Source organism: Hydra viridissima, unplaced genomic scaffold (assembly GCF_058129835.1).
Source record: "Hydra viridissima isolate aposymbiotic clone 2 unplaced genomic scaffold, HvirCarnegie_v1 scaffold_1, whole genome shotgun sequence".
In the NCBI taxonomy this organism is placed as follows: domain Eukaryota; kingdom Metazoa; phylum Cnidaria; class Hydrozoa; order Anthoathecata; family Hydridae; genus Hydra; species Hydra viridissima.
In genome coordinates this window covers 28371817-28391010 of record NW_028324300.1, presented here as the reverse complement: position 1 = coordinate 28391010, position 19194 = coordinate 28371817, and the positions used below count along the sequence as shown (strand labels likewise).

Sequence of the window (19194 nt, the reverse complement as noted above, 5' to 3'; positions counted from 1 at the left end):
CTTATAATAATTGAAAAGAGCGTTTTTAAAATCAAAACAAAGTGCTAAGGGTCATAAATGGGGCAAAAGGGTAAAATTGAGGGGCCCAAAGCCCATTTAAGAATTTTGGAGGTCCATTAAAAAAAATAAAACTTTATCTTTTTATTACTAAAGTTGAAGTTTAAAGAAATTATACAAAATTTATAAACAACAATAAACATTTAAAATATTTATAAGACTAATGTAAATATCATATGGTAAATAACTATCAACTAACTCTTCTTCCGTTAAAATCAATCACAGATGAGAGGAGTCTTCCTCCATGGGCCTTGTTTTTTTCTTGTCTTTTAAACCTATTCCATGTTGGCTTGAATTCAGAGTGAATTGATTCTCCACATTGTTCAGCAAATTTAGACAAGCCACAATTGTGGTACTCAACAAAGGGTTGCACATGACACAAGAGAATGTGAACTTTCCAACTAACTGAAAGTTTTTTTCCGAGAATATCTGCAATTTCTTGAGTAGATAAAAACGAGTTTTTAAATTTTATCATGGACTGCTGATATCCAGGCTCAAGTGTTCGACCAAAACAAGAATCTTTTACAGCCTTAAATTCTTTCATACATTGAACTAATGGAACAAGACCAGGAACCTCAGATAATATAACATTTTCTAACTCATCTAAACACTTAAGTATCTGGTTTGAATTATTTCCATCCCAACCTCTGCCTTGATATCCTCTCTGTAATACACCTCTAGTTTTCAAAAAATTATCAAACTCTGGCCAAAGATTCATTAATAAGCAACCTAGTGTGGTTACTATTCCTATCAGGATATGTAATTCAGAAGGAGGTACTAAATGTTGTATTAGAGTATCTGGATCTTCATCAAGGTAGAGAATTCTTGGATAAATCACATTCATAAAATGATTCATCTTTGATTTCCTGGAATTATTTTCAACATTGTACCTTTGATACCAATAGTCAAGGCTTCCAAGTGTTCCTAGTTTACCATATACTTCACTTGAGTCTCCTTCACACCAAAGACAAGCTTTTTTTCCTGCATGGCTTGATATTCCAAAAACTGCATTAGCACACTTCAAATCAAAAGCTGGTGAAAACTTTAGATTTTGCAAAGTGAGTTTCTCCAATATCAGTCTTAAATTGAAGTTTGATTCTTGCACATCTTCAACTATGGCTAAGATTTGGCAACGCTGTACACCACTATTTAAGTATAAATCTGAAGTAGTATTTTCATTTTCATCAAAAACATTTACAATAACCTTCATGAAACCACCTCCTCCGTCCATAGAAATCCGAACAAAAGCAGATTGGGGATTTAGATGACGTTGGTTTATCAAATCTAGAACAAAGCTAGAAGTGTCTTGAACAAAAACAAGATCTTTTGTAATTGTGCCATCAACACTGTCAAGGAAGTTAACCTGAACAATAGCAATAATAACTCAGAAAAAGGTTTTTCACTTTATCTAATTTAAATAACAAAAGATATATAAATGTTACTTTTTCTACTTGATAAAAATGTGATATGGACTCTTCTAGGTAACTCAATTTTCCAAAGATGTTGTTCTCTACTACAGACTTACTTCCCATTCCTTTCCGAAGAATAGATACCAGCTGGCCTGTTTTATTCAGGGAAAGTTCTAGGATAATCTGAAGTTCCTTAACCAACTGAAGAGATACTTGTTTCATAGACCTAGGTATAAAATGTATGTAAGTATATATATGCACTTGTGTGTTCACATACAAATACTATAAATATAGTATACATATGTAGACATTGCAAAGAAATTAATGTTAAACAATTATTCAAGAAGATAAGTATAGACATAAATATATAAAACAAATTAGTATAACTCGCTTTCATCATTTCTGAATGAAATAATGAAAGTGATTTGATGAAACTTGAAATAGATCTGTAAAAGATAAGTGATTTATGCTATTTATTTTATATTATATATATATATAATATTTTATATATATTTACATACAATATTATACATTTATTTGTATAGAATTGAAAAGGTACCTTCTCTTTGCTTTGTTATCAGGACATCCAACTGTAATTGTTAATGGGTTTCCACCAGAAGACAAAGTAAATGATTCCCCACAATTTCATCTGTCTCCATTTTTGCTTTAATTATTCCAGCAGCAACTTGCTCTGCTTGCAAACTTCCTAGACTTAATGCTATTAAGATCAGGTTTACAACTGCAGATGAAGAAGAGCAGTTGTGTAAATGTCCTTGTGCAGCAGTTGTAAAACATTTACTACAAAGTTTAGAAGTCTTAATTGAGGTTGACCTAGCTGGAGTTTCTTCAACTTGAATCATTGTTGATGAAGCTGTTCTTGTCATCATCCTCCATTCAATCTTAAAACAAATTTGGAAATTCTTTATATATATATATATATATATATATATATATATATATATATATATATATATATATATATATATATATATATATATATATATATATATATATATATATAGGCTCTACTCGACTTTCTCCCCCCCCCCCCCCTAATTTTATGATTGATTCTGATAGAGAATTTTATGCTGATTAAGAATCGTATAAAAACATGGGTCTCAAAATCAATGGAAAGTGCTCTAATTCGAAGTCAAAGTTGTAAAAAATCCCACTAAAAACCCTAATATTCGCCATTTTTTTTCAAAACGCTTTCATTTTTAACGAAAATTAATTACCGTTTTATTGCGCAATAAACAGACCTGGTTTCCATAAGCCTTATAATTATTTTTTTTAAAGTATTGTAACGAAAGTGTTATAACGAAATGAAATTAATAGAAGATTTCAAATAAAGGTTGAACGTAGAATGTGATAATGTAGAAAAATTGATGAATAATTATTATTGTATCGTACGCTGGTTTTTTTTATTAAAAAAAACGGTTTGAAGGTTACGTTTTCTCAGTGGCGTACCAACATGTTTTGGGGCCTAGGGCGGCACTTGGTAAATGGGGCCTATATATATATATATATATATATATATATATATATATATATATATATATATATATATATATATATATATATATATATATATATACTACATTAATGAATGTATGTATAACACATTATCTTTCTCCACTTTCTTGAAAACGTTTGTAATAAACAAAAATTAGCAAATACCATCTATATCATTATCTATCAGTTTATATGTTTATATAAATATATCCATTAACGCCATTTTATCATTTATAGAAATTCATTTATGTACACAAATGATTAAAACATTAGTTTTGATTATTTATTTTAAATGATAATACAATGATGTACAATGTACAGTAAAAAAAACAGATTTACAGCAAAGAGTTACCTCTAGAAACACATTAAAATGCTTTCTTGCGAGCCTTGACTTCTGCAAATCGTTTGATTAACTCATCAAAATTCACATACTTTGCAATTTCGTTTTCTACTGATATTATGGCCAAGCTCGTCAAACGAGACTGGCTCATTGTAGAGCGGAGATAGTTTTTAATTAATTTCAATTTTGAAAAACTCCTCTCACAAGAAGCCACGGACACACATATAGTTAGAAACAGTTTAAGAGCTTCAGTCACGTTTGGCAACGATTCACGAAAGTCCATTTCGATGATAAACTGAAGCATTTTCAAGGATGTCCATGCAGCTGCAATGTCTAATTTGATGCCAGAAGCCTTCAGATGCCTTCTTAGCCTCTTTATTTCAGGCAGCATTTCTTCCTCCTCTACATCATTGAAAGTTTCTGAAAACTGATGGGCATAGGTTACAATTTCTTCATCAGTTGCCTTCAAAAGATTACCTGTGTGTACAACAGCAAACTTTTCATACACAGTGTTCATCGAGGTCAAACGTTTTTCTAATTCTACATGAAAGTGGTCAATGCACTCGAACATAGCACGCTTCAATTCTTCCTGTGGAGTTAAACCTGCATCTTTAGCAGTTTCTCCTGGCATCATCTTTTTCACTCGCTTGCGTTTTCTGCTTTCAATATCAATGCCCATTTCAGCACAAGTCTGGGTCGCATATTCTACAGCATTATGGACCAGAATTTCTCGACTCTCTACTAAAAAGGTCTTCAAGCTTTTCAGCTTCACAACACACATTTCCAAGCTAATACCTTCGATTTGAAGATATTTTTGGGCATGATTCACCTCGAGTAGAATGTGGTACCACAAATACAAGAAGCAAAGGAAATTGAAATTACAAATGTTTGTCATCAACACCTCCGCTGCTCCTCTCGTATCTAGGTTTTCAGAAGCATCACAAAGCTTTTCCACAGCCTTAACCAACTTTTCGAAATGTTTGAAGATTGGTTTCACGGCATCATGATGAGCACTCCACCTGGTATCATTAAGTCTCTTCACTGTCACTCCAACGGTTTCTTTTAGGACCTCCCATCTATGTGTTGAACATGAAAAAAACGTGTACACACTTTCCAAAGTTCCAAAAAATGTGACACAAACAGAAACACTACCAAAAGCATGTACGCCACATAAATTAAGCGAATGGTTAGCACAAGGCACAAATATTGCTTTTGGATTAAATTCTTTAATTCTGGTTTGTACTCCTGTATGAATGCCAGACATTGTCGTGGCATTATCGTATCCTTGGCTTCGACAAAGCTTTAAATCCAAGCCGTCCTTTTCAAGAGATTGAACAATTTCCTGTGTTATGGAGTCTGCCTTTTTCCCACTTAGAGGAATAAAACCTAGAAATGATTCTTTCACTTCCACGTTCCTGTTGTCAATTTTCACATACCTTATGACCTGACTCATTTGTTCAGTGTGGGATATATCTGGCGTGCTGTCAAACAATATGCCATAGAATTTAGCTTTCTTGATTTCACAAATTAATTCAAGTTTTACAGCATCGCCTAAAAGAGATATAAACTCATTTTGCACTGCAGGCGATAAATAAGAAACTGGAATCAATCCTGATTCCAATGATTGCTGAAGCCGTATGCTGTGCTCCTTTAAAACAGGGTCATAGTTTGAAAGGAGGCTAACAAATTCCAAGAAATTACCACGGTTTTCAGAAGCAAAGTCTTCCCTGTGGCCTCGAAAAGGCAAATTCTGCTTTGCCAAAAAAAGTGTTATATCTAAGAGACGATGCAAAATGTCTCTCCATTTCTTCTTCTCTCTTTCCATTACGTCTTGGTGAGCAGCGTCGATGGTTTTGTTTTGGAGAAGCCTTGCTTCAAGTGTTTTCCATTTTTCTAAATTGTTAATATGCAATTCAGAGTTTTCGTGATCTGATACTTTAGGATTCAATTTCCACCAACTATTGAATCCTGTGATGAAACTTGATTTGGTCGTTGGATTATCGTTCTTATTAAACAACTTGCAACAAAAGCAAAACAGTGATTTTTTTTCATGAGAATAGACCATCCATTTCCTCAAAATCTGTTCTCCACTTGGAAGCTTCTTGTAAAACCAGCTTTTTGTCAGCTGCCTAGTTTGACCCTTTGAATTTTCTCCTGGTTTTTGAACTGGATCAAATGGCCCCTCCAAGTTCTGGTAAATTTCACTGCCTTGTCTTATAACATCGATTCTGAGATAATCTGGCATTGGAGTGGGCCAGTTTCCAACATCATAATTTAATGTTAAATCTTCTGATTCAGAACGTATCGAATTGGTTATGTCTTCTTCTTCTTGCCTTTTGTATTGTTCTTCTTCTCCTTTTTCTTGTTCTTCATTGCTTGTTTGTTCATTCCGTTGGCCATAGCTTGTACTTGGGCCTTCTAAAGATTCAGGGCCCTCCTCTGGCCCTGCTTCATTGTTTGCCTGGGATAGTGCTCTTTTAGTAAATTTAAGTATTGAACCCGACAACCGTTGTAGTTCTTGTTCTTTGGCTTTTTCTTTTTTCTTCTTTTCCCATCCACTGGGATAGTTTCGTTTCATGTTATCAACAGGTCTCTTGACTCTGAAAACAATTGTTCTACTTTAAGACAATAAAGTATTTAGAAAATAAAACAAACCTTCGCGTTACGGGGTTTGAAAACGAACCAAACCTAATAAATAAACACTGTAAGATAAAACTGTCAAGTTTTGAATTACATTTTTCGGCTATTTTCTTTGAAAAATTTCAGTATAAGTAACAGCATAACTAATGATGTTTTCACTTCGCTTGTTAGTAGATATCTATTTAAAGTGAAATGTGCGCACATGAAAATGTAAAATTTCTGGTTTTAAAATTCCATTGTTCTATCGTTGTAGGTTTTCAATGGCCTATTGTTCTATTTACGCATCAGAGCTTCGCATGTCTCCACGAATAAAGTTAGGTAATTCTTAAGGTGTGTTTAATAACGTTTTTCATTGGAATTGTTTTTTGTCATTATTCGTGGTTTTATTTTAGAGACAGGTTGGCAGAGATTGGCTGTCTCAACGGGAGTTGTTTATTCTAGAATTTTCTTAAGGGAATTGTTTGATTGCCTTTTATTGCTAATGCTTTCACGAGTATTTTCAGAGCAGCTGTTCAAAGGGGAATTCAGATGTTCTCATTGTATATTAATGTGCCTCTAATTTAGTTAGTTGTTTGTTTTCTGTTTTGACGTATATTATATTTAATATATTATTTATTATATATATTATATTTATTATATTTACAACTATTGTTGTGTTTATTATATTAATTATATTAATTATATTAATTATATTTGTTATATTAATTATATTTATTAAATTTATTATGATAATTATATTTATTATATTTATTATATTTATTATATTTATTATATTTATTATATCTATTATATTTATTATAATTATTATATTTGTTTTAATTATTGTATTTATTATATTTATTAATGTTCACAAATAAGCTAGATATTAATTTGATTTATGAACCATAAGAATAATATGGAGGATTTAAAAAAAACGATTTTAATTTTAATGTTTTCGGAATCTGGGGCCCCCAAGATGAATGTTATCATGGTTTCGGGCTTAAATTTGTCCATTCCACCTATGGAAATAGCTCCTTCCATATGGGAAATTCTCAAGGACGAGCAAACAATATCAAAACTAAATGTTTTCGTACTACTCATAAAAATTGTTTACCAAAATAGGCTAGGCCTACTCATTTTTAAGGTCAAAATTAGTTATTAAAAACCAAGTAATTAAATTGACAATACGGATAGTGTTTAAGGACAGGCCCCTTATGTGGCTTCAACATAAAACGATGTGTGATATAAAATTATAACCTGATAACTAAAATCTTCTCACGCAGCCTTGTTAGGCCTATATGCAGGAATAAAATTATAACTTACCATGTAACTTGGTGATGACGAACTGAAGACGTGATTTGCTCTCGAATTATTGAGGTACTGAATGATAGAGTATATTAATCACATTAACGAAACAACATAAACGAATCTATTTATTAGCACTCGCGGGTGTGGGGGAGGGAGCTTCGCGGAGGGCCTCCGAAACAGTCACGGTGGTTGTTATTGGCCAAGATGTCATTTCAATTTCTTACATCTTGGTTTGTTTGCTGTGGATGTTTATTATCTTGGCAAGCAAATACGATCATGTTTCAGGTGCATTTTTGTTGTAAACAATTATGATTACAGAACAAAAATGTTGACTATTACAAAATCCGGCTGAAGTAAAAAAAATATAAATTGTATTAACATTTGGGGGCCTACTCCCAGACGGGGCCTGGGGCGGACCGCCCCCCCCGCCCCACCCTCGGTACGCCACTGCGTTTTCTAAACTTTACATGTGATAGAACAACAATGAACTGAGTTTCAAAAGTTCTTCTTTTAGGAAACTAAACTGTTAAATTCTTTTTTAAATTTTATTACAAAAGTACATTACTTGCAATATAGTTTATTCTCTAATAAATCAAAAAACGGTTATTTTCTTTGCCACAAAAAATTGTGCAAGATAAACATACTTTAACGAATTTTTTAACGTAAAAACCATGCTATTAATAATTTGCTTTTGTCAGCTAAAAGATCATTAACTTAATATTTTCAAAATGGCGAATATTAGGGTTTTTAGTGGGATTTTTTACAACTTTGACTTCGAATTAGAGCACTTTCCATTGATTTTGAGACCCATGTTTTTATACGATTCTTAATCAGCATAAAATTCTCTATCAGAATCAATCATAAAATTAGGGGGGGGGGGAGAAAGTCGAGTAGCGCCTTATTTACATACTTTAGCAATTTTTTCTCCCCATGAACCTCTAGCAGGTTTTCCAGCCCTCAACAGGTAGAGATTTCTCTGATATCCAGAACATAACATTTGGATAGCTACTCACGTCTAGAGAATACTCTGGATAAACAAACAGCTTCATCATATCTTCAACAGTTGAATTAACAATACTTAAAAATTTAGACCTTGCTCCGAACATTTGCCAACAACAGCAGCACACAGCATCTCGTTGAAAAACAATATTTTCCATTTAAATGAATGTTAAAGGCTTTTGTATATAATTTACTTTATGCGATCTAAAATATAGTATATTACATTCTAGATGATATATATGTGTCTGCAAATCAATGGAAAGTGCTCTTTCTTAAACTTGAAATAACAAAAATTACATTAATATTCTTTAATAATGCTAATATTTGACATCTTTTCAAAAAATCTTTTTATAACTACTCCGCCTGGATTTTATTTTCGTTATTAAAAATGATATATTAAATTTCATTGCTTTAAATTGACTAATGGTCAACAAACCATAAAGATAGGCAGAGCCACTCCAGAGGGGAGAGGGAACACAACATTAGGCCCACGCCAATTAATTCTGCTGTTAAATCCTTAATCTTAACAAAATAAAAAATCAGACAATTTTACTCTAATAGTAGTACTAAATAGTGATAGAAACCGGCCTTTTTAATTTCCGTTAATTTTGGTGAATTATGAAAAAATTTTCAACAAGATGGCTAATACTACAAGTGTTTAGTGTAAATTTTTTAAATTTCAAATTGAAATTAGAGCAATTTTTATTTATTTTTGGACCTATGTTTTTATACAATTCTTGATCAGCACAAAGTTTTCTATAATAATTAATTATAAAAAGGGGAGGGGTGAAAACTATATTAGTGCCCCATTTTGGCCCTTTTTTGGCCCTTTGCACCTAAAAAGTATTTCAAAAGCCCTTTTTTCTCTAAGTACACTACCAATACTCTTATAAAAAAAAGTTTCAACTGATTGACACGACATAAAACCTGGCGGTCTCTTTGGTCCACAGTGCTATGCATTATTTTTGCGGTTTGCCATAAATTAGCTTTGCTGAATTCTTTAAAACTGTGACAAATTATTTTTTTCTTTATTGTGTTTACATTCATTTTATGCATTAGTTATTTATTCTTAGCTGTATATATTTCTGTTGTTAAACATAAAAATAGAAAATTCTATAATATTCATAAACAAGAAGTCTACTGCAATATAGTAGATAGAGTAGTTCCCTAAACATGAAACCATTGTGCTTTAGGTATCTACAAAAGTAGTTAATATTTTATATTATTTATTATATCTCTAGTTATACATGTACTCAAGTAGTTAAGTAAATGATCTCAATTTCTATATCATCATCAGCGTTATTTCTTAAAATATTAGGAATGTCTTGCTATACAAAATTAAGCTTAAAACCTGGGGTCACTACTATAAAACTCATTCCGATCGGAACTTAAAAAATCGTAAACCCGATGAATTTCATTGGATTCAACAAAATTGGCGTAAACCCGATAATCCCTAATTGCCTCTACTATAAACATTTTTTTTCGTATCGTAAAAACTTTCCGACGAAAATATTAGCGAATTCATGAAAACCAAAAAGATATTATCTAGTTAATCCATTGTTTTTTTCCATTTTGTTCTGTTTATATTATAGATAGTTGTGCAAATTTTCAACTAAATGCCACAAGAAAAACAAATTTCAAAAAAGAAATGTAAGTAAACCCAATATCCTTATCTTAAATATACATTATACTTATTTCCAATTATAAATCTTTCTGTGCAACTACCACAGTCCTACGTTCATATGTTTTAGGATTTTTAAGACGTTCTTTATCAATTTACAAGGCCAGCTAATCAATGTTTTATTAAACGATTAAAACCATTAAATAGTTATAAGTAATTTTTTCACTGTAATTTTCCTATGTTATAGACATACCACAAAGGCAATAATTAGAATCGAGTGTAGGGGAGAAATACTCCTATTGAATTATAAAAAAACCCGTATCCGCGTCCCGCATTGCGCATAAATCTGTGATAATTTTACATAAGTTATTTTTGTAAACAACATGCGTAATTTATTCAATGATATATTAAGATTAATTATATTCTTATTATATCATTTATTTAAAATATTTTTCAAAATATAGCCTAAATCATAATAGTTTTTTAATTATAAAAAATATCCACATTTCATATTGGATATTTTATTGAGGAGATTTTTTAGAATTAAAAAAAAAAAAATGCAAAAAAACTTTTTTCCTCTATTTTTTTGTAGAATTTTTTTTTATAAGAGATTATTTTTTCTTTAGGCAAAAGTTTTGTTTATTTGTTTGTTAGAAGGGGCGGATAGGGGGGAGATAGGGGCGAACGTAATACCGTGGATACTCTACTTTTTGTAAATCTATAGAAGAGAGTGGTCTAAAACGGGCCTCTCGGTTGAGACAGGCCCCCACCTCATCTAATCTTATGCTTAGCCAAATATTATTAAAATTTAACATTAGTATGTTGTTCAGCTAACCATAAGAAAACTATCCCCGGAAAGAAAAAAGCCCTGTTTCACCCTCACTTTTAAAATCTTTTTTAACAGATTCTTTTATAAGCAATATTGAAAATACTGTCTTTAACAAAATGTTGATCAGATATTATAAAAAGGTAACAATTAGAGGAGTACCGGATATGATATCCGACCGGATAATCCGGTCAAAATGCCGAATATTTGTATATCATATATTTGGCCGGATAAATCACTATAATATCCAACCGGATTTATCATATATCTTAGATAATCTCTCATCCCACCTGTACACATATTGTTGTGCTGTAGTAGTTTCCATCACTCAGTTACAGAAGAGATTTGAGCACATTCTGTCTCAATTGAGTTTACTTCGAGTGTCAAAGTTCTAATATGGTTAAGGAACAGATGATTATTTATTACTAAAGTATAAGTAACTGTCAGTTCTTGATTAAAACTCGGGTTTTATACATTTATTAAATAAGGAACCCATTTTAGGCTAACACTAGGGTGAAATGGGCCCCTGGCATCTCTCTTTTTATCGGTTGCTTCTTAACGTAAGGCATAAATGCATCTTTAATTTTCAGATAACAAATTGTAGAGCATAAATTGAATATCCTTTAAAAAATTTGTTTTTAGGTTTGTTTGTACGAGGCTAGTTGATTGTATCATTTTTTGAAAAGGGGGATATTTTAGACCACTCTCCCCAAATATTTAACAAATCACGTTGTTTAAAAACTGAAACAAATTAGGCCTATTAAACAGGCTATTTAAAAATGATATGATATTTTATTAAATTTGTTAAGTTATTGTCTGATTTAAAACTTAAAAAACAACTAGAATTAGACAGGTTCGTACCGAGCCAACTTAGCGCTTCGGGAAAGCAAGAAAAATTGTGCTCCCTTCCTCTTAAAAAAATTAAATGTTATTGTCTTTAACTCTGACATAACTTTTATTTAAAGAGAAGGGGGCGCAATTTATCTCATTTACAGAACAAAAGAGCGCTCTTTTGTTCACTAAATGAGCTTTTATTAATTAGAGTTTATATAAGGAGGCGCATTTTTAGCACAAGTTAAGATTAAAAAAAAAAGATTTCCCTTAAAATTTCCTTTATTTTTTTCTTAATTATAATTAATTCACGCCCTTAGCACGGCCCTGTAATTAGAATAGAATGGAACTAGATTTTTCATGTCATTTAATGTTTTTAAAACGATTTGTGGCTATGAAAATAGCCGTTTTTTAAACTTGATAGGGTTGTATCATTGACATTGGAAAGTATCACTGACACCCGCATCTTTGATTGAAATGTGGGCACACTCGCAATGATACCATTGTGGGCATTTTGTGCATTGCACCCAATCGTTCTTTTTAGAGGATGTGTTCTTGCAAATCTGTAATAATAAAATATTAAAGGTCATCCTTGTAATCACTACTACAATATCTATTACTCCATCAATTTCTCAAATTTCATAGACAGCTATAATTTAGATATAACTGTAAACAACTCAAAGAAACAAGGAAACATATGTTTATAAGGATAGGACCTAAAATGTAACAACGGTATATATTTATGTTTCGCCAACCAAATCGCATTTAATTCAAAGTGGACGAACAAAATAGTAAAGGAACAGGTTATTCCCTAATACAATATTGGAATAACAATATCAGCTTATTATTATGTTAAAATAAAATAAACACTTGCCCTGCAAATATCGTACAGACGTTCAAAACCACTTTCAAGGTTCTTTAAACACCTACCGCATAAAGTATCGTATATATATTTACGAAATTGTACTTCATTAAATGGATCATTGATATTTTTTTCTGAAAACACAATTTTAAAGAAAGTTAAATAAAATAGAAAATAAAAAAGTCGTGTAATGATGCATTTTTAAATAGTCGCAGACAAATTATAAGTTATGCAAACTATAATTAACAATTATAATTTATTGAACAAATAATTAAATTTATAGTTAATAATGCATAAATGAATTTATATATGCAATTAATTAAATATAAGCAACATAATAAAAAATTAGTTATAAAATCGACAACTAAAAAAATACTAATATATAAATATTGCACAAGATGCACTCTGTATGCAGAATGCATATTGTGTAAAAATAATGATACCTTCACAAAGTTGTAATGCATAATAGCATATGTAAACACCGCAGTTGTAACTATCCTTCTGTAAACAATGACTTGGGGCTGAAATGACGGTTGGGTTTAAAATGTTAAACTTTAGTCAAAAAAGGTCTTTAGCAACAGCAATGGATTTATTGTGTGATAAATTATTTGGCATAATATTGCAATGGAGTGGATCGAGTACAGTTATTTCTTTTGTTATAACTTTTAGATGTATTAAAATCCAATGAGAATTAGTTGGGTTAAAAGGAATAAGGACTTGTTCTATAACTTTAGTATCAACATCTCTCCATAAAAGCCATAAACTTTTTGAACAGCTTAAAGCTAATGCTTCAGTTGGACCCAAATATTTCATTGAAGGGTATCTTTTTTCTAAGCAATGTAGAAAACTTCCTATGACTTCATCTTGAAGCCAGCCTTTTTGAAAACCTGGAGTGCTTTTTTTTAAATTAAAGGAAATGTCAGATGGTATATTGTTTTCTAATGTCAAAAGGGAAATAAAAGATATTTGGTGAGAGCCATGTCTAAATATATCAATAAATTAAAAAAATAAATATATATATATATATATATATATATATATATATATATATATATATATATATATATACACACATATATATACACATATATATATATATATATATATATATATATATATATATATATATATATATATATATATATTTATATAAACAAACACACATATATATGAATAATTTATATTTTACACAAAAATATAACTAATATACTGAAGGAAATATAGTTTATTGTTTTATTTACTGTCTAATATATTATCCATTACATCAAATTAACTTGAATAAGCAAATTTATTTAAAAGCTAAGATATTCATAGAAAATATGAATAGTAGCAAGTATTTGAAAATGTATTTAAATATCTTACGTAATGAGAGTGTTGGTGAAATCACAAGTTTCAATCTTATCGCATATTATTGTACTTTGTTTATCATGAATTAGATCAACATGTTGCTGAGACAATTTCAGAACTATCTCTTCTTTTTGGTTTTGTGCAGGATATTGATATGGTTTTGTTTCCTTTTTCCTATTTTCTTTTCTTGTTCTCTTAAATTTATTGGGCTGCCATTGATTATCCAACTTCTTATTTGGTTCAAAATTTAAAAGGTTATTGTGTGGCTTTACAGGTATCTCAATTGAATTCATATTTTTTATGGCTTCAGCTTGACTGATCATGTCTTCCAGTTGTCTGTTCATTGAAGGAAGTTGCAAATTTATTATCATGGGATGAGAAATTAATGTAGATAATTCATCAATATTTTTTTGAAACCTTTCAGTCTCATTTATAAATGTTTGTGATTTTTGCTTCACTTGATTATTACCAGTATTAACAGCTAAAGATACTTTTGTGTAGTTTTTTTCTTGAGTTCTTAAAAGAAATGATCGTAACTTATGAACATGCTTGCAAAGGATTATGATGTCATTACAATTACACCTATATAAATGCTGACACAACACTTACAGGCAGGATTTAGACATGATTCTGAACACAAACTTTCTTTACATGTGTCGGTTAGAATGTCAACATTGTATGTTACATCTTTTGATTGACTCTTAACTGTGTACTGAGTTAATGAACATTTAATAATACATTTATCTGAAATCAACATTCCTTTTTCATGACTCTTTTTGTACTTTTTTGGGAGAGATACTGTTCCAAGATAAATGTTGTCTCTTTTGTGGCGCCAATAACTATCTTCCTCAATTGTTAAAAGTAAATTGATTAAATCGTCTAACCTTGTATTAGGTCGTCTTTCCATATAAACTGTTTTCAATTTGTTATGAAATGACTCACATAACATATTAGTATCAGTGTCAGCATGTTGAAAGTTGCGATAGCAAGAAGCCCATTTTATATGTCGAGGAGCATAGTATGTAACAAAGTAACTAATGAAGTTAGGACATTTATGTTCATATGCCTTTACAAAACCATTCATAGTTGATAAAAAAACATCAGGGTTTTTTTCGTCAATGATTGTCTCTAAGATCCTATAAACTTCTTCTTGTAAATTAGATGGACCGACTAAAGGAAGTTTATTGCGCCATGCCTGTTTTACATGCCATTTGCATAGCAAGTGGCGCACATCTCCGAAAACATTATTGAAAGAATTCCAGCCTGACAAATCATCATCTGTCATAACAGCATTAACTTTTACAGAATGATTGCATCTCCTTTTTATTTCCTCTAAGAATGGTGTTATGGTTTGTTCATCTGCATGGTTAGAAATAAGAAAAGCTACTGGATAACCCCTTTTAAAATCATCTCGAGCTAGTAAAGTTACAAGAGGAAATGCATACTGATTGGTGCAGTGTGTAGCATCAATACAAACAATTTGTGATGAATGCTTTTTAAACATTGATAGTTGATGCTTTGTTTGTATACCAACCACAAAGGAATCCTTATTAAGGTCAATGTCGTCATACACTTTTGGGCCGATAACAGTTTGTTGTCCTTGTGGCTTATAAACCAGAATGCTATTAAAATCTTCAGACTTCAACTTTTGAACAAGTAAAAAAGTTGAAATGCTATCATCAGGGTGAAGCCGACATCCCTTTTTTACTGCTCTGTTGATATCAGATATATTCTTTTTTGTAAGAAGATGTGATTTAGTTAAAACAGCATCTTCATCATTTCTATTTTGTCTGTCTCCAAAACTTTCCCTAAGATCACGATAAACCGTATTTACAGGTACACCTAATGATAATTTAGTAGAAATATTTTTTTTAATATTACCTGGGATAGGTTGGTACATGGTATTTGTAATACTAACACTGTGGTTATGAGTTTTGATATACTGCACATTTGTGACACCATTTTTTTTACTGTGACAATCATTCTGGCAGGGCAGAAGGCACCTGATTTAACACTCCCTCTGTAGTACCTTTTATTAGTTTTTCTTGCTGGTTCACTAACAGAGCGATGCGGTTTAGAATGACCATCATTTTGACAAATAAAATAACTTTTTTTTACATCTTTTTATATATTTTTTCCAGTGAAAAAACTACCAGTTTGTTTACTGAAAAAAACATAACTATTAAGTTCCTCCTTTTCCTTCCATGCTAAGAATTCAGATTCTGATAAAAAATTGTAGGATTCTTTGGAAAATATACCTTCATGACATTCCTCTATGTGTTTAATAAGTTTGACTTTTTGAAAAAATACTTGGCCGCAGTCTTGATAGTGACATGGAGTTCTTTTATCTTTGGATTGATCATCTCTAAAAATGGTTTTATGTACCTGTAAAGCATGTCTTTTCATATTATCTTTTCTTGTAAATGACATCATACAAGCAGAACAGATAAAACTAAAAACAAAAATTTTTAATTAAGTCTTTATATACTTTAGTTACTTATTGACATTAATTAAGTATTTTACCCGGGTTTTTTTAACTGAATTTCTGTTAAACTATTCAATGGATTGATTGATGACGATGCTGAAAAAAAAAAATGTCATTTTTGTTTATAATTCACTACAGAAAACCACTAAAAAGTTTCATATTATCAACAAAATGGTTCTTTTAACTATTTAATTTTTGAAAAGGGGGGATTTACTCTCATATGAAAAAAAATCCTTGAAAGAGGAGATTTATTGTTTAAAAAAAACTTGACAAAAGTAAAACTTACTCTTATAACAAAAACTTTAAAAAGGGGAGAATTACTCTCATATGAAAAAAATCATTAAGAGAGGAGATTTACTCTTTCAAATAAAACTTGACAAAAGTAAATATTACTCTTACAACAAAAACTTTAAAAAGGGGAGAATTACTCTTACCACAGAACACCACCAAAAAGGTTCATTTTATCAATGCAATTGTTCTTTTTAACTATTTAATTTTGAAAAGGGGATAAATACTCTCATATAAAAAAATCCTTAATTTAAGAATTTTTTTATATGAGTTTTAAAGCTTATAAGAGGAGATTTACTTTTTTATGGGACTTACTCCCACTATCGATATTACATAACAACTCAAAAAACTAAAAACCCTACCTTCATAAGGATTTATTTCTGCAGTATTAACAAATGATAATTTATCACTAAGCTTGTTAAACATTTCTTTGTTTAATTTCACAATAAGGTTATTTACTTTACAACACCAGGAATTCAAAAACTTTACTATTCACGACAAATTTTCACGACTAAAACATGCGACAAACTTTATGCAGGTTAATTTACGGGCTAATGTTTACGTCGGGAGTATTTCTTCCCTACGTAAAATTCCAATAATTATGTCATAGAACTTCCAATAAAAAAAAAAAAATTTCTAAGGCATAACAAAGACAGACACACAGCCACAATTAAACAGTAATTTTAAAGTAGTGAAATTATTATGTCATGTTAAATAATTTTCACATAGTTCATTATATTTAATGTGCTTTAATGTTTCTTATCCAAGGGGACAGAAAAAAGATGCCTACATAGCTCGAGTATCATTGAGTTTGTCACAAAAATTTGGCAGACTGGATTAAACAATTCAAAGATGTTTTAATGAGAAGATTTGGTGAAAAGTCACAGATGGCTCAAAAACACCAAAGGTTACCAATCTTGAAAAAAACCTGGGCATCTGAGGCTATCTATTCTAAAGCAGTTGCAAATGGACTCCCCATTCCAAACATCTACTACCTAAGGCATGTAATAATTTCTTACATTTCCCAAAGTATTCTAAACCTAGTTTAAAATTAGATTACCAAGTTTTATTCACATTAGATGTTAGTTTGGTTTGTTAGAAGCAGGATCCATTTTGACCAGACAAAATGTATTGGTCCTGAATGCAACCTATTATAAACCCTTAAAAGGAAGCCTTCGCCACTTCTACTACTCTATAAATAACAATAAATACCTTTTATAAGCATCAAAAAACATCCTAAAAGTTGTTCTAGCAAACTAAAATTGAACAATTCGATTCCATTTATTAAAATTTTTTTTTAGGAGAAATTAAAGTAATAATCAAGCTTGCTCTGACCAATCGAACAAATTTATTTGTTGTCTCATGAAAAGTTTAGTTCTCTTTTTAATCATTTAGTGTAAGTTTTGTAGAAGAGAGAAAGTCAGTGGTTATCATATCCTTGATAATCTTACTTTATAAAAAGTATTGCTTTAGTATCACCTGTCTATGTTGACCCCTAGATGCCATTTACACATTTTGTAAGTTGGAAATTTTGTGTCATTTTTACTAAAATAAAAATTGCCAGGCATCAGTTTTAGTTACCTGACAATATTTTAATGTAGTAAAAGTGACCTATTGCCCAAGGTGTATATGGTTCCTAGACGGTGCAAAATACTGCAACAGTGCAATATCATAGTATAGGATGTAATCAATGTTGTAAAATGTTACAAACTTAAATTGTATTATTTAACTATGTAGGACTTCTGGGACAAAATCAAACAAGTGACTACAAAGAAGGTGACAGATTCTAACAAAAGTAGTATGGGGAGTCAAAAGCTAATACCACTGGATGAGATTGTTTTTGACATTAGACTCAAATAGTTCTATAGAATATAGACAACTATTCTAGAATTAAATTCTGAGTTTTTATATTCAAATTCAGTGTGTTCTACTGCAATATTAAGAAATCTAGATAAAAGTATTTGTAATTGGCAAAGCAGTTTCTTTCATTATTAGTGACACTAACCTTAATAGTCTCTATTTTTGCGAATAATATTTAATGATTAACTTGGTATTTGATATTTGTGGAGAAATTCATATGAAAATAGAGTTTGGTCTGAAAAAAGTAAGAAATTTATTCGTGCTCAAATTCATATTTTTAATTTCTTACCCACTGTTGATTATCTGTTGTCGAGGTAGACAGTGAAAAATGAAATGTGGAACTTATTATTCTAATTTTGTCAATGAGAAATGTTAGAGATTGAGTTTGATTTTTGTTTTTATTTTCAAAACAAGAAACTGTTAAAAAAAAAAAAAAAAAGCTAGCTCAAATTATCGGATTTACGATTTCCGCTACACAGAGATCGCGTAAACTTTACTTGGGTTTTTACGCTGAAATTAGCGGAAATTCCGAAAAAATATGTTTATAGTAACAATCCGCTCATTTCACGGGTTTCAGATGAAATGGTCGTGAATTCCGATCGGAATGAGTTTTATAGTAGTGACCCCTGGTTCTATTGCTGTTATCTTTAATAACTAAAAGGAAGTTGATGTAACTAATTAGGCGAGACCAAAAATATTCGACGAATCCGACAAACTTTAAAATAATTTATTTTCTATTATTAAAACAAAAGATTTGTAACAATAGGCAACGAGCATGGTTCGCATAAAAAAAAAAAAACAATATCGTTGCACGTCCATCTCTTATACGA

General features: G+C 30.7%; 1 protein-coding gene, 1 long non-coding RNA gene and 2 pseudogenes across 4 annotated transcripts; 1 reads left to right on the top strand and 3 right to left on the bottom strand.

Moving 5' to 3' along the window:
• Positions 1-377: 377 nt before the first annotated feature.
• Positions 378-2365, bottom strand: LOC145191480 (uncharacterized; annotated as a pseudogene). Its single transcript, XR_016444698.1, has 3 exons — positions 2026-2365; positions 1500-1692; positions 378-1420 (listed from the first exon to the last, which is right to left on the bottom strand). The product of XR_016444698.1 is annotated as an uncharacterized LOC145191480 (transcript).
• Positions 2366-3174: 809 nt separating this feature from the next.
• On the bottom strand, positions 3175-6300 carry LOC149894310 (zinc finger MYM-type protein 1-like). The gene is made up of 2 exons (XM_090065699.1): positions 6053-6300; positions 3175-5918 (listed from the first exon to the last, which is right to left on the bottom strand). The coding sequence occupies exons 1-2, from the start codon at positions 6160-6162 to the stop codon at positions 3344-3346; spliced, it is 2685 nt and encodes an 894-aa protein (XP_089921825.1). The 5' UTR covers positions 6163-6300; the 3' UTR covers positions 3175-3343.
• Positions 6301-9744: 3444 nt separating this feature from the next.
• LOC149894308 (uncharacterized) lies at positions 9745-18656 on the top strand. The gene is made up of 3 exons (XR_016444752.1): positions 9745-9894; positions 17273-17504; positions 18242-18656. It is a non-coding gene; the product is annotated as an uncharacterized LOC149894308 (long non-coding RNA).
• LOC149894309 (uncharacterized) lies at positions 11707-17018 on the bottom strand (annotated as a pseudogene). Its single transcript, XR_016444659.1, has 6 exons — positions 16867-17018; positions 16255-16312; positions 13747-16183; positions 12828-13366; positions 12397-12518; positions 11707-12085 (listed from the first exon to the last, which is right to left on the bottom strand). The product of XR_016444659.1 is annotated as an uncharacterized LOC149894309 (transcript).
• Positions 18657-19194: the final 538 nt, after the last annotated feature.

Bases quoted from the DNA above. Each gene is read 5' to 3' on its own strand.
- LOC149894310 (XM_090065699.1), bottom strand. From the start codon at position 6,162: ATGTGCGCACATTTCACTTTAAATAGATATCTACTAACAAGCGAAGTG. The intron at 5,919-6,052 runs GTAATTCAAAAC...AATTGTTTTCAG, and splicing joins AAAGAAAATAGCCGAAAAAT to AGTCAAGAGACCTGTTGATA.